The sequence below is a fragment of the Botryllus schlosseri genome, chromosome 7, assembly GCF_051294905.1.
Source record: "Botryllus schlosseri isolate E-star chromosome 7, Bs_hap1, whole genome shotgun sequence".
In the NCBI taxonomy this organism is placed as follows: Eukaryota; Metazoa; Chordata; class Ascidiacea; order Stolidobranchia; family Styelidae; genus Botryllus; species Botryllus schlosseri.
The window spans coordinates 10,119,786-10,135,859 of record NC_137242.1 but is presented as its reverse complement, the minus strand read 5'-3'; the positions used below and the strand labels follow the sequence as shown (position 1 = coordinate 10,135,859).

The window sequence follows — 16,074 nt, the reverse complement described above, 5'->3', positions numbered from 1 at the left end:
TATTGTAAAGGAGACCGCCATAGCCGATATGCCTTGTTTTCAACGAGAGAAAACATAGGCGCTTATGCAAGTGGCGACGGATCCCTAGTTTCAGAAAGTAAGCCTATATATCATTATTGAATACAAATATAAAGCTTAACAATGAGACTATAATTTGTGTGATCTTATTGGACTCAGGTTGTAGTACATAGTTGAAGTTTTGAAAGCTCTAAGGATCGGCTGAATCAGTGAGTTAGGCTTAGCACTCATCAGATGCTTACATCAAATTGTATTCAGATGCAAGTGTTGTCAAATTCCTTAATGATGACGCAGAAAAGAGGTGTAGAAGTAATCACATACTATGCTGGATATGATGTGTCAATGATATGTCAAAGTCCCTAATAATCGCGCAGAAAAGGAGTGTAAAGGTAAACACAGACAATGCTGAATAGTGCATAGTATCCAGCATAGTTTGTATATCATATCAAGCATAGTCTGTGCTTACATTTACATCTCGTTTCTGCGGCATCATTAGGGACTTTTAAAACACTTATAAGTGAATTCAATTTGTGTGAACAATGAACATCTGATAAGTGCCAAGCCTAACCGTCCGATTCTGCTGATCCCTAGAGCATTCAAAATTTCAACTATGTACTACAACCTGAGCCCAATAAGATTACACAAATTATAGTGTAACTGTTAAGCTTTATATTTGCATTCAATATTAATATATCCTTTCCGAAACCAGAAATCCGTCGCCACTTGAATAAGTGCCTATGCTTTTCCTCGTTCAAAATAAGGCATATAGGCTACGGCGGTTTCCTTCACAATAAAGCGGTCATGCTTTAGACGTTTTTGTGAAGTAGCTGTCGTTTGTTCATCATGTAGTTCGTACCTCAACATACCATGAAGCAATCGTAATTCATTATCTGTCAACCTACATTAGCGCGCTTTCAGAATCGCCGCCGGTAGCAGACTCCTTGTTCACCTAATCAGCAAGCTGCTGCTGCAGTGGTCATTGGAGCATAGCCGATTAGCCAATCAAGAGCCGTGGTTTCGTGATTACTAGTCTTCTCGCCATTCTATGGTCTGTGGCACGCCCATTCTTTGGCCGCTACTTTCAAACGCTTTGCACGAAATCTTACCGGCCTTCCTGTGAGCTTCTTTTAGGCCCATTGTCGTTTTTTTATCAATAATCTATAGAATAAGACATTACAACGGAGGATTCGTAAGATTTTCCAAATTTTGGACAACCCTATTGTGCAGTCCATTGATCCAATCGTACGCCGGGTGCCTCCGCTTTGGTTGCCTATCACCTGGTCGTAACCACCAGCTCAGTGGTCGTAACACACCAGGATCGTGTACGACACACCTTCGGACGGGCTTAGAAAAGTTAGGGCCTATCGATTTGCGTAATCTCTAACTCTACCATGAAATCATAATGCATGCTACTAATGATGACCTGATAATTGATTCGTGGCATATAGGGACGATTCTTAGTTCACGTACATTTTGTAAAATAATCCTTTGATTAAAAAAAATGAATAAAACATTTGTTACCACACTTCAAGTCACGGCTCACCGGCAAACCTCTCGCGGCACCCACGTTAAAATCACTGTTGTCGGCAAATTCATGTGACCATCATAAAGTTACTTTTTTACGTTGGAAAACGCCATTGTGACGTCATGTTGATAAAAGTCGTTCGCAGCCCTTTCCCCACCACCCGATATTGTCACGAGCCGCCACTGCCTGTTCATTACATCGCTATGTGCAGACTTGGACAACTAGAAAATTTTTAGCTTTTCTAAATTAGATTAGAATTAGAATTAGAGCTACATAGTATTTTCCAAATTAGATTAGAATTAGAAGTAGAGCTACTTAATTTTTCCAAATTAGATTAGAACTAGAATTAGAGCTACTAAATTTTTCCAAATTAGACTAGAATTAGAATTAGAGCTACACAGCTTTTTTCAAATTAGATTAGAATTAGAATTAGAATTTCCGAATTCGCAAAGAATTGAAAATTGAACGAAATTGTGAATTATAAATAAATATAGCGAAAATCAAGCTCAGTTCACATCAAACCACAGTACATTCTCATAAACATGAGAATGGTTGACGTCTGTACATCAAGCTTGTCTCATTTTGCACTATACCAGGGGTCACCAACACGCGGGCCACATGCGGCCAACGATCTGATTTGTGATTTTGGAAAAACGAGATAAACAATTTGAAATGCTGAAATTGATTTCAAATATAAAATCATTGTAGTTGTTTCAAAATATTCCTTTTGCCTGTGCCAAACACCACTATTACTCACTAGCTGAAATGGTTTCGGCCATGGGAAACATCGTTGGAGAGTAAGCTGATAATAGCATATTGCCTTGACGTAAAATGGCCCAGACAATGCCAAGACCGAGACGCTTAAAAAACGGCCTAGGGCTTTCCCACAAGATCAACCTTTAGGATGAGATAGTCTTTCAGCTAGTAACATGTCCGCATATCCCCAATATCGATTCGTTAGTCGCTGAAAAGCCTGGTCAAGTATCGTGCGTAGCTTATAGTTCAAAATAAAATTAAGTTTATGATCACGATATTTCATGTTTTATATGTACTTGATATAATATTACTTCTTTTGTCGTAACCAAGCCATCGCCCATGTTAGTGAGCACAGCGTTGTACTATCGTAAAGCTTTAAAAACATGGTTGCTCAACTGTGTGTGGGTCATTATGTCTCGATATTGCATTATTGCATGACGGAAAAAAAGCTGATATTGAAGTCATGCCTACGAGTTCTCAACCAGCAGCTTTAAGATGAAGAAAACTATTTTCTCCTTTCCAGTAACTCAAAACATCGCAGTCCATGATCTCATGCGCTGCTTCGAAATCTCTTTCCACTCCATTCTCTAACATATTTTCTTTGGTTAGATCTAAAGCCACCATCCAGTTTTTACTTGATGTAGTTATGGGCTCGAAAGTGAACAAGCCTGTGTAAACTATCTTTTTCATCGCTGCTGTACTGTTTGTGATCGAAACTATAATGTTGTTCGGAGACTACAAGCTACTATGCCAGCATGGCTATTGTTCGTCACGACAAATACTATGATGGTACGGTGTATGTAAGTAATGCGATGGCGCCTTGGCACTGGATTTCCCTGTGCGAGAGGGATATTCTTGTTAACTCGGTGCAAAATGCCGCGGACGAAGAGGCATTTCCAGGAAAATAATGAATTAGATTAGAACTAAAATTAGAGCATAGAAACATTTAACAAATTAGATTAGAATTAGAATTAGGGCTACTAAATTTTTCCAAATTAGATTAGAATTAGAATTAGAGCATGGAAACATTTCACAAACTAGATTAGAATTAGATTACTGGCATTTCGCTCTAATTTAGTGAAATTAGACAACTAGAATTATCTAGTTGTCCAAGTCTGGCTATGTGTTCTATGTATCACATGGTACACTGTGAGTATTGAGTGAACGAAAATATAAAATCCTAAGATTAACTTGCTATCATTATTACGATTATTGCTCGGTTCGTCTGCTTGATTATCAGCACATAGTCGTTTACAGCTGTAAACGACTATGTTCCGCACGCCTCTTCTCTGGCTTCCTGCCTCAGTGCTCCTGCCTCGCATCCTAATCTGAGGAGTCATCATGACTCAACGAATTTTTGCAACAATCGGCGCACGCTAAACTGCGCCGCAGCGTTTTATTCGGTTCGATCTGTTTCTGTCGGCACACTGGTTCTGAAGGTCGCCGCCGTACTGAATCTGTGTGAATATGATTTCTTATTGCGGGAACACGAGCAGTTTGTCGCCAGTGTGGGTTGAAGAAGGATTTTCGTTATGCTTTTACTATACCCTATCGGCGTCGCTACTGACTTTTATGGCGGCGCTGCCTTTGCCGTTTCAGATTCATACAATGCGAAGGTGAGAATATCAAGTTGAAATGATGCTGTCTAATTCGGAAATGTAATAAGAGCATATAATTTGGGCTTACCTATGTCCGCTTTTCTCGAGAAAAGTGAGTGGTCCTCACTCCTCCCAGTCTCAGGACGCTAAAAATGCCCGAATGTTCTCTTTTTTTCACATTTCGAGTTAGTTGCTGGTATGCTTTGAACAAGTTATAGGCGAGACACGTATTCATTTCCAAAAATTACTATAGCCATTGCAGGTGATTAGAGCTTAGGGCAGCTGAAACATACCGAATTGCTGGTTAAGAAAGGTTCTCCATTCAATCATATTATATTGCCTTACCAGCCCCACCGTCTTGATTGTTTTTGCAGACATTGTTCGGCATTCTCTGTAACATCGGGGCCTTATTAAACGTCAGGATCTGCCACAATTTTACTGGTGCAAGTTCGTAGGCCTACTTAACAGACCCATTAGTCGAATCTCCATCAGGCATCTTGATGGTTGCATATAAATTCAATGACATTTCATGTAAACAATTTCCCAAACTCATTCAAAATTATCGTTTCTTATTGTTATTGGCAAAATTTGAGAGAACCGCAAATGAATTTTATTATGTTTTTCATGTCTGTTTTTGTAACTTTTGCTTTATTATAGTTACTCTTGCAGCCTGTAACTACCAAGGAAATGTTAAAAAGCATCAAATCCAAACGTAACAATTCTAATTTTGTTTCGGTAACTTGTCGTCAAAATGTCCTATTTTTGAGTGCTGCAAAATATGGTTTTAAGCCTTGAAATGTAGAGTGTGCCTTGCCAACCGAATCCTCTTCAATCTTAGGTTTGAATTAATGTTTTAGACCAAGTCCCCCCTTATTATGAAATATGGTAGCTTCATAAGGATCATGTATTTTCTATAATTTCATGCGATTCATCTCCGTAGCTGATGTGGAATGACTAAGAGTAGTCATATCCTATCAATACTTGGTCCGATGGTTGTCCATAGTAGAATTGGTGGTAACGTCACACACAATTTTCCATTTAATTACGGTACCTAATTATTCTATACAAGAAAACCTCCTGTCATGCCCAATTTATTGCCAAAAACAACCACTGTTCAGTCTTGGTTTAATGATGTCATTCAGAAAGGTTGAACAAATTGCTTCTGTTTTTACAGGCGAGCAGTCACAGTTGAAGCAAAATATCGCAAGGAATCCGTCTTCAACATATTGCAGTGGCTGTCGGTTTTTGCATTATTGGTCGAAACACCTATTCGTTTTGCACTGGACTGGTCGAAAGTGTATGGATACGTTAATGGAGTGGATGTTTTCAATTTTATCGCCCGGTAAAGTGACAACCTTGTATGAATGATCAATTATCATTTAAAAAATATTAGACCATAACTCAATCGTGCCTTTTTTGCTATAATTCATATATGCTGCTAGCCCTTTTAGCTCTTTATTGTGATCATGAATTGCTAATACTTAATCTTGCAGAATGATCCTGATTCTACTCACAATGGTGTTGTTTTGGTTCGAGCGAAGTAAGGTCATAATGCATCTCAAACTGAAACGTCACAGTGTGGCCCTTGTCTTGTCGTGGGGGATGTTATTATTGATTGAAATTGTATCTGTTACATCGTGGAATAGTCCGGACTGGTGGTTCAAAAGGGAAAGTAAAGCGGATGAGGTAAGGAATGTGTTAATAACACTACCACACAGTGGAGTTGAACTCATATTCATATTTATAATCTGTCAGTTGTTAAGGCTATACAACCTGTAGTTTACTCGCATGCGCTATGTGGCAGCTCATTAATCTCTGTGTCATTGGGTCTGTAGCTAGGACTTATTTACATGTGCGCAGATCATATGTTGGTACTCGTTCAATTATTTTGCTCTGTTCCAAATCTTTGGTCTATTTCTAAAGTGCATCTTCTCTGCCAGCGTCTTTGATGGAGCAAGCAAGATGTGTAGTTAAACTCAGTTATAAACAAAATCGATAATCTAATATCTTCCAGTATCAATACTATTACATAATCATATCTTATGACAACTAACGTCGTGCTGCATCCATCGCATTAGCCCCAAGTAGCGTAATCGATAGTACAAGCATCAAGTTTCAAAGTGGAGACGGTATGTCTCCTAACGGTTAACGGTGAATCGGGCATGTTGAATTCGGCACTTGGTGAATTTAGCACTTGACAACTACTAATCCTACCTCTACCCTCACCCAATAACCCGAACACATTAATACATACATAGGCTACGAAGCGCCGAATTCAACATGTCGTATTCACCAAGTGCCATGTATCACAGTTTGCACTCATATTCAACGTAACACCATTTTCGAATTTATTGATACAATATCGATGTATCGCTTTCCCAATAATAATAAATAATAATAGCCATTCCCATTACATTCCTAATACCAAAATCACCAAGTACTGAATTCACTGGTAACCCTCCAAACCACCATACCTAGTGGTGCCACTGACATATATTAACCAATCTTTGCATTTTATATTTGTAACTAATTTTGGTACAGCTTCACTTCGCTCAAATGAATGCCTATATTTTATATTTTTTACAGATTGACTTTGCTCTCTGGGTCACAAGGCTGGTCAGCGCCTCTTTGCTGCTATTAATTTCATTGGCAGCACCAGGAGTGCCGCGGTTTGATGCGACTTTGCTTATCAATGCCGACTCCGACAGAGATATCGAAGATGGAATGGTAAGATTTAGCAGATTGTTGAATGAACGTGGATAAAGTAATAGGCATTGGTGGTGGTCAAAGTAATTAGGATTGGTAATCAATAGGGCAAGTTTTTGTTGCAGTTAAATCCGTGGAAAATTGCATTTATTTTTGAAAAAAATTGCAGAAGTTGCATTTTGACCTCATTTTGCTCGGTTGACTAAAAAAAAGGTCAACTTCCCAGATTGAAAAAAAAGGTCAATTTTCCTGCTGAGCTCCCGAAATACCCGTAAAAGCGTTACTTCGGTGCTGATTTACGGTGTTTCAGTCGAATTTGGCCGTGTGTTTCACCAAAATCGAAAATACTTTCATGAAAAATCGAAAAAGTTGCATGGAAAAAATGGACAGAAGTTGCACTTTAAGATTCCTTCAAACAGGTTAAAACAGCATTCTACATAACGAGTATTTAGGAAGCTGCCGGAAGCTGTAAAAAAAGTTGCAAAATCATGCCCTAGAATCAATTACCTAGAGTAGAAATTGCCAGTAGATAATACCTACTGGAGGCCTCCAAAAAGCAACAGTAGGCCTACTTTGTTATTGACCATCTCACAACACGGTGTAATTTTTTTTCAGGAACAGTTGATTCGTTCAAGAAGAACAGGCAACCTCGGCCAGCAAAGCGGTTCAACCTGGAAGGGTGCGAAAACTAAGGTACTTTTCAACACAAATTGCAGAAAAAGGTCACGTTTTGTGATCCAATCTTTTGCAGATCAAATTGCTTTGGCCCTATATGTGGCCCAGCGGAAACGTCTTGCTTCAGCTGCATGTATTGATTTGCATCGGATGTCTTGTTGCCGGCAGAGTGGTCAATTTGTTTGTTCCTCTACTCTATAAAAATATCGGTAAGCCGGCACTTTGTATATTTTGACACTAATAATGCAATTTTTGACTGTTGGGTCATTTTTCTGGGGTTGACTTTGTGTTAAACTGTATCCAGGGTAAGCTATTTGATGCAATTCAATGTCTGATATTAGACTCGGTAATCACCAAGTTCCCTACATTTTGCACAACCCTAGCCAACAACAAATCACTTCTTGCAATTTGAAGAGCTTCTTGGAGGTGCAGGACTTCAATATACAATTGAATAGTATATTCATATTGAAATGAACCCGAATATTTTCGGCTGACACTCGTCAGGGGTAGTCGTCTTGCAGTTTGTGCACTGATCGAATACGTTTGTTCAGTTAATGGACTAACGGACGGCGAGTCCTGGAACTACATCTTGACTCAAATCGGCTTATACGTGACCATGAAATTCCTGCAAGGGGGCGGTTTATCGGGTGGCTTCCTGAACGGAATAAGATCGTTTCTATGGATCCGTGTTCAACAGTACACTAACAGAAGGGTGCAGGTGAGTGGTAATGGCTACTTTAACTCCTGGATTTTAGTGCTATGGTAACTTTTTTATACCGTACTTGACTGAAGTAAGGAGTGCAAGTAGGCAAAACTACTTGAGGGTGACGTGTGGTAGTAATTGTTTCCCAGCCAGCCGTGCAACTGGCCTCGATAGTCGATGTGTTGGTTACTATCACTACGAGCAAAGCCAATTGTAAAATAATATTTATGAAAGTGTGCGGTTCTATTTGTTGAACGCAAATTTCATGCCCGCTCAAGTTAATATTCTTAATGTTGTTTTTTAGTGTTTGCTTCAATTTTTGTGTATGCGTTACAATTCTTGTTATATTTCTGATAGCTCAGCTTCAGAGGTCTATTGTGTCCTATCAAAACCTGCTCACTGGGGGTCTTCAAAAATGACTTTTTTCTCAAATCGTACTGGCTACTTGAGAAAATTGTTAGGTTACCGGTACCTAATTTAGGCCTACGCACCAAATTTGGTTCAATTCCAGCCACTAGCCGCATTGCTACAGGAGAAGAAAGTTTCTATCTATTACCATTGTGTTTAAAAAATAAATAACATAAAATTTGAAAATTTTCTGTTCACCTCATAAAAGTGTTAAGTTGTCTATAGAAACGATGTTCACGAAATTTGGTTCAATTCCAACCGGTGAAAGCGCAGTTATTGCCGTCGAAAAATTTGGATTATGAATAAAATAGTATTTACGGTGGGCACCACTATAATAAATAATTGAAGAATTGGTCACCGTAAATACTATTTTGTTCAAATCCAAATATTTCGACGGCAATAACTCCGCTTCCACTGGTTGGAATTGAACCAAATTTGAACTGTAAAAAAATAATGGATGAAATATAACGAAAACAAAAAACTAAGGTTTGGGCTTTCGGTGAGCCGGATAAAGAGTGAACATCGTTTCTATAGACGACTAGGCTTAAATTAGGTAACCTAACAATTTTATCAAGTAGCCAGTACGATTTGAAAAATAGTCATTTTTGAAGACCCCTACTGCTCACCCCATCAGTTGTAATCAACCGATTCAATGCCTACCCCTATTCTGAATAGCTGTTAAAATTTTCCTTTCAAGTTCTTTCGTGTCATTGCCTTTATTTCAGACGAGACTCTTTTCCCACCTCCATTCCCTGTCGCTGCGTTGGCACCTGTCCAGAAAAACCGGGGAGGTGCTGCGCTCGATCGACCGTGGAACGCAAAGTATCAACACCCTGCTGTCGTACATCGTCTTCAGTATTCTGCCGACTATTGCTGATATTTTGGTTGCCATCGTTTATTTTGTCACTTCTTTTAACGCGTGGTTCGGACTGATTATCTTTGTGTGCATTGCGTTGTACTTGCGTAAGTGGAGATGAGTTGCACGCAATCTTATGTTACAGAATGTAGGCATGATTGTGATATTGATATTCCTTTATTACAGTTGATACTATCTTGATTACGGAATGGAGGACCAAATTCCGAAGAGATATGAACACCAAAGACAATAGGGCAAAACAAAGGGCGATCGATTCTTTGTTAAATTTCGAAACGGTACGTTATACGTAATTCTGATGTTGATAAAATGGTAATATTTACACAAAATTAGGAATTGATTGAAATTTGACTTTCCGACTGTTGCTCAGTAACGGGCTGTATTAGGATTTTGTGTTCAAAATGATCAGCGTCTGGTCTGATAGTAACCTTGAGTAAGCAGTTTTAAAAAGTAAGTTTGGTTGAAGTGCGGCATACTTTTAAACAGTGTATCAGGGGTGGCTACTTTTGAATTGCAAGATGTCTCCTCGTGACCAACTCAAATTGACAAATCACCTGTGTACATTTCCAAGTCCAAAGTGTAACAAGTGTTTAATTCTAAGATGACCGTCAACTCGATACCACAGAGATGGGCCAGAGTGAAAAGTAGCACCCGTGCAAATATTTTGCTTGTGGTTTGCTGCCATGAAAAATTTTACACACCTCAATTTCATACCTATATTTAATTTGAGACATATTCATATTTTAAGTGCAAGGCGCAGTGCCCCTTTAATAAAAGTGGAACTAGGCAAAACCTACGCAAGTACACTGACAAAGTAGAAGTAGTTTGTTTCTGCCCACTTTACCAAGGGTCTGCTGTGTGTAAAGGCATACATGGCCTTATTAACAGGTAAAGTACTACAACGCTGAAAGATTTGAAGTGGACAAGTACGACGATGCCATTGTCGATTACCAGTCGTCCGAATTTAAGAGTAACGCGTCGCTGGTTCTTCTAAACGCTTCTCAAAGTCTGATCATCAACATCGGGCTACTGGTTGGAAGCGTTCTGTGCGCCAAATTTGTTGTGGACGGTACTTTTCAGGTAATCTATTATTATTTTTATATTCATTGAAAATGAGAAGTTTCTTCCTAAGAACACAGTATGAACCGATCATACACTATAAATGGCAGAGCGAAAATACATGATCAGTCTGCAGTAGAGATAATATGTGCAACGCAACAAAACGTTAGCATAGTTTAAATCAGTTATTTCATCATGTCGCATGTTATTGATTGCTGAGGCAATTCTGTGTTTTCATTTCCTCAGTGATTATGACTCGTATTTACATGTTGTATTCAACTGTAAGCCAAGAAATTTCCATGTTCACAATCTTGTCTTATTTTGAACTAAAGTACACCTTCCATGATACTATTCCGTGCACTAGTTTCTCAAATGCTCGCGTTTTAGATTATTTCTACTTCTGTTTCAGTTTTGAGGCGAAATTGACATGCTAACTGTACAAAATGGACCCTGTGCCACGTTCACTTTATTTCTTTTTCGAATATTTTCTCTGTGAATTTATGGTGATACCAAGCGACTTGAACTTATCGACCTATCTGTCAGGTTGGAGACTTTGTACTGTTCGGGACGTACATCGTGCAGCTGTACACTCCATTGAACTTTTTCGGTACATACTACCGCATGATCCAGGCGAGCTTCATAGACATGGAGAACATGTTCGAGCTATTTGATCAGGTGCGAATTTACCGATACCTCCGTTAAATCTCAGTCCTCTAACTGCTCTCTATGCAGGAGCAAGAAGTTGTCGATTACCCGAACGCGATTACTTTGGAAATTGAAGACAAGTCCGTTCAATTTGACAACGTCTGCTTTTCGTATCAGCCCGAGAAGCCTATCTTGAAAGGGATTTCATTTAAAGTGAATCCGGGAGAAACGGTGGCATTGGTAATTTGTTAGTGTGATCATTAGTTATGTATAATTATCCAATGTTTATCGTGGTATTAGTATACTTGAACATATGTTTCAATCAATTCATACTGTACAATACTTGTCAGCGCTTGAGATTGACCAGACCACGATCTTCTATACCTGTTCTTTTGAATCGATGAAATTACTGATAAACTGATACTGATCCTACCTACTCGGGCTATGCTGTGAGAGACTCTAGTTGGCTAATAACGAGTTACTAAACGAACAGTCTTGTAAGTCAATGTTCTGTGACAGACCAAGCCTAATCAAATATGAACTAACCCAATCCATTGTGTGGTAACGCACTAGCTTTACTGTGATGTTATTTGCGTGTGCCGTAGCATATGTTTTAAAAGTGATTTGCTGTGTCATTCTCACACACACATCCGTAGTTTAAATTGTTTGAAGGGACACGTTTACCAATCTTTTTCTTGTTGTTTTAGGTTGGCCCATCAGGGTCCGGCAAAAGTACGATTATTCGTCTCCTCTTCCGGTTCTATGACATCCAGGCTGGCGTCATCAGAATCGACGGCACCGATATATCAACCGTTACTCAGTCTTCTCTTCGTCAATATATTGGCGTTGTGCCGCAAGACACTGTGCTTTTCAACGATAACATACAGTGAGTAACGCTATTTTTCGTGACAGAGTCTATGTATTTGGAGCTACAGTCAATGGTGCTTAGTTTGGAGACTTTGGCTCTACTCACTTTTGTCCTAATCAGTTGGAGGAACGGCTTTGTCCGGATTAAGCAGAAAACAATTGTTCATTCCATGATCATGCGCAATGGCAGACAGCGAATTTAAAAATACTGTAATGTCGTGTAATAAATGAATTGCGGCTCCGCTATACTGCCAGTAATTTGCACTGCTCACGTACAACGCACCGATTAGTGGTATTGTACTGTATTTTGTTACCAAACGATTCAGCAAATACTGTATTTGAAGAGCTTCTTGGAGGAAATCAAATATACAATTGAATATCATATATCAAATAAACCATTCGGCAACTAGTAGAGAATTGGAAAGAACATTGCATGTCAACAATCGTATCATTAAATATGACGTCACCTGCATGAAATTTTAAGATCGCGTAAGCTCAATTTTCTATTTTTAGATTTGTGTTGTTCTTCCGACGTAGCCACAATCACTGAACTGTAAATACTGTATTACTGTAACATACACATAGGATAGAAATAGTGCAGTAATTCTTCAAATCATTTCACGTTATGGCTTTGTGCTGTTGGTTGTGTTTGTATGTGCTTGAAGTATTCGACACCTCGACCAATTCTATGTTTTGAAGCACCTTACTTGAGTACTTGCAGACCTAGCTTTTCAACGTAAACTCTTAAGTAGGCTTGACGTTTCTTGGAAGTTGCTACCTCTACTTGCACGCGAGTATTAATTTGTGACGCTACTTCTACTTGAGTACCTACACTGACTACTTTGACCATTTCTGCGATTGATTTACTCAAATACATAACTGCTTTCGTGCTAACTATTTCTGAAATGTCGTAACAGGAACAATATCCGGTATGGACGAGTGACCGCCACAGACCGGGAGGTGGAAGACGCTGCCCGGGCCGCGGACATCCATGACAAGATAGCCAGCTTCCCGGACCGCTATAACACCATGGTCGGTGAACGTGGGTTGAAACTCAGTGGCGGGGAGAAACAGCGCGTCGCGATCGCTAGGACGATATTGAAGGCTCCCGATATACTTCTACTAGACGAGGTGCGTCGGCAATGTGTACTTTGTCATTTTTGGAGTACTCAAGAGAGGTTTTGTGTACTTGTGCTTTCAAGTGGTGGTTTTGAAGTAATTTCACTACTTCATCAACTAGAACAGATGTTTTATGTTTAGGCAAGACTGATCAGTTTATACACTTTGGATTTTATAAAGTGGAAAAGAGTTTCAGGATATGATTGCGTCACTATTACCGGTGAAATTGTCATAAGAACCGCTCGAAACGGAATGCATTTCCGTAGATTGCCCATTTTTGTAGTGTCTACTTATATTTTGCGTTGGTCGCGAAGACGCATCTCGCGTTTTGAAAGTAACCAGCTTTGACCGACTACTAAAAGTGTGCGATCCCTCGGCGACCTCTACTTTCTAAAATTACTTACCCGAGTACTTTTCAAACCTTCCATTTTCTACCTTCACTCAAGTAATCTCTACTTGTATTTGACGAGAAACTCACGGCATTAATGTTAGTTGAGCAGCAACGTTGAGTACTTTAGCCACCTCTGTCCTATGAATTTGTTCAATTTGAATTGAATTTGGAAGCCTAAATACGAAATCCCTTGCATAGCGCATGATAGCTTTCCAGCACACGCAGCAGATGAATCTTCTCGTGCCATAGCGAAGGTTCGCCCTTCATTCATCTTCATCTGTGATCTCATTTGTGCAGGCAACATCGGCATTGGACACAACGACCGAGCGGCATATTCAGGAGTCGTTGAATAGAATCAGTACCGGAAAAACAACTATCGTGGTGGCTCATAGACTCTCGACAATCGTAAACGCCAGCTGCATCATCGTCCTGCAAGACGGAGAAATCGCCGAAAGAGGAAGGTAATTTTGTCTGGTGGTGGCAGTATTGTAACGATGGCCTGGCGTATTGATTTGAGTACTTTAATCTGATTTGAGTTGAGAGATTATTCTTTCTTTCCTGTTTGAAACCGGCGGACTAACACCCGCAAATATTCATCCGATATTCAAAAGATATGGCATCTAGCTAAAGGTGGATTTACGTAACTACAGAGCATTGGATCGAGCGGTTTTGCCAAATTTCTCTGCTTGCACATGAAATAAACTAGACAGGCTGCATCTGAACTCCTGTAAGCTATTCGAGATATATCAATATTCCCAGTCTGGCAGTCGCATTATTGTTATCCGACTCCCTACCACCGTGTTGTGATGTCACGAAAATTGCTGATACATTGTTTCACCTCCAGTGGGCGGATAATGTCGGCACTGTGGAACCAGAGTAGTGTGTATTTTTAACATCTTGGAAAAATCAAGTTTTTGTCGGCCACATTTGGCCAAGGTTGTATATGACACGACATGACAAACATAAACATGGTCAAGGAAGATATGACGTAAAGAAAAAGAAAATCTTCCAAAAACATGATTTTCCCCGAGTGTTAAAATTGGACATAAGCTACTCTCGCCGATAATTTCGAGTCAATATCACACTTTTAAAGAATATCGTCGCAGTCAGGGCTTTGGAGCAGCCGCAAACTTGCATTGCTCCAGCTCCGGAGCTTTCTTCTGTCATACATAAGCTACGGCTCCAGCTCCGTAGCCGCATTGTTAACAGTGCTACGGCTCCAGCTCCGGCTCTGAAAACTAACAAAGGCGTCTGTCAATATCAGGGGCAGGCATGCCGCGGCCTGCTGGCCATATGTGGCCAGCGAGAAGGTTTTGAGTAGCCCGCAAGCTAATTCCCCATTATATTATCAAAATTCTGTTATATTATCGAAATTGAATTGCACAGATTATGAACTTGCAAGGCCAATCAAAAATATGACTAGTATGGCCGTGCCACTTAGGATGTTGATGACTAAAATATCAGTTTCGACGCATTGGCAGATCCAGGGTCCAGTCACATTTTTAGTAAATCGTCATACATTACATTAAACTAAAATAGTAGTAAAATTTTGTTTAGTTGTCATACGATTTCTTTCTTTGTAGCCTACACCCACCTGAAAATGAAAAAGCGCCTGGTTTAGCCGATTGAGTCTAACAATATTCGTAATTACGAGAGAAAGTATTTTCGCGTTTGCGCTCCCAGAAAGATCGTCGGCGATGAAATGTAGGCACAAAATGATTGTCGTATGTTAGCGGAAATTTTCGATATCGATATGTCCAGATGCCGAATAGTCCTGTCCTTGCAAACTGAGCCAAGCGGGCGGTATACAGTCGACCCGCAATATACCCAAGTAATAATGATATTAACTTTGAAAATTTTACGTGCCTGGTTCCATCTCCGGGCTCCGGCTCCAAAGCCCTGGTCGCAGTGTAATCAAATTAGCTCAAGTCCATTTTCAACACCTTAAGAAGGTCAAGTTATTGTAAGATTTTCATGTTCTTTCGGCCATATCTTGGCCATGGTTATGTTTTCCACATTGTATCAAACATAAAAATGCAATCTTTATGCAACTTCGATCCCGATGTTGGTGATTCCTGTCGCCTGGCCCTCAGATCTACTACTTTCAAAGTGTTATATCGACTCGATATTATCAGCGGGCTGTTAATCATTGGACGTGTGCTAATACAGGTATTTTTATTCTAGTCACGATGAACTGCTGAAACTCAACGGAGTGTATGCTGGAATGTGGTCTCAGCAGTTGTCGGATGTTGCGGAAAGCAGTGACACTAATGAGAAGGGAGATGGTGGCAGTGTTAACGACAAAGTAAAGACGAAGTGAAGTCCATTCGCGGAATGCTGATACTTCCATGTGTTCACACGGGTGTCATTTATTTCCTATGGTTATGCCTGTTTCTCTTTTGTGTATTTTCATCAATTGTTTGCATTCACTAATCGTGTGACCCCTGCTTAGTAGCTGTTCCGCATTCTTGATAAAAATTTTGGGGATGCTATTTTATTTCTTGATCGTTCTTCGTTGCCTAGCAAACATTTTCCTTTTGCATTTTTACACAATTATGCAGAGCTCGCCATTATTCGTCGGTAAGTGCACAATTACATTTTGAGGTGGATGACTTGTCGCCTACTTATGATATATAGCAAGTGTTGATTTTATCTCATTATAGTTTCCTATCTGTGGACTGTGGAGTATTGTATTCATTTTCCCTGAGGGAGTTATTGTAATTTTGAAGG

General features: G+C 39.7%; 1 protein-coding gene across 1 annotated transcript; it reads left to right on the top strand.

Moving 5' to 3' along the window:
- Nucleotides 1–3,658: 3,658 nt before the first annotated feature.
- LOC145442470 (ATP-binding cassette sub-family B member 6-like) lies at nucleotides 3,659–16,027 on the top strand. The gene is made up of 16 exons (XM_080320389.1): nucleotides 3,659–3,915; nucleotides 5,072–5,239; nucleotides 5,391–5,583; nucleotides 6,484–6,624; nucleotides 7,219–7,296; nucleotides 7,355–7,487; nucleotides 7,830–7,996; nucleotides 9,115–9,352; nucleotides 9,432–9,541; nucleotides 10,152–10,343; nucleotides 10,866–10,997; nucleotides 11,055–11,207; nucleotides 11,675–11,853; nucleotides 12,752–12,965; nucleotides 13,642–13,805; nucleotides 15,529–16,027. The coding sequence occupies exons 1-16, from the start codon at nucleotides 3,767–3,769 to the stop codon at nucleotides 15,662–15,664; spliced, it is 2,547 nt and encodes an 848-aa protein (XP_080176515.1). The 5' UTR covers nucleotides 3,659–3,766; the 3' UTR covers nucleotides 15,665–16,027.
- Nucleotides 16,028–16,074: the final 47 nt, after the last annotated feature.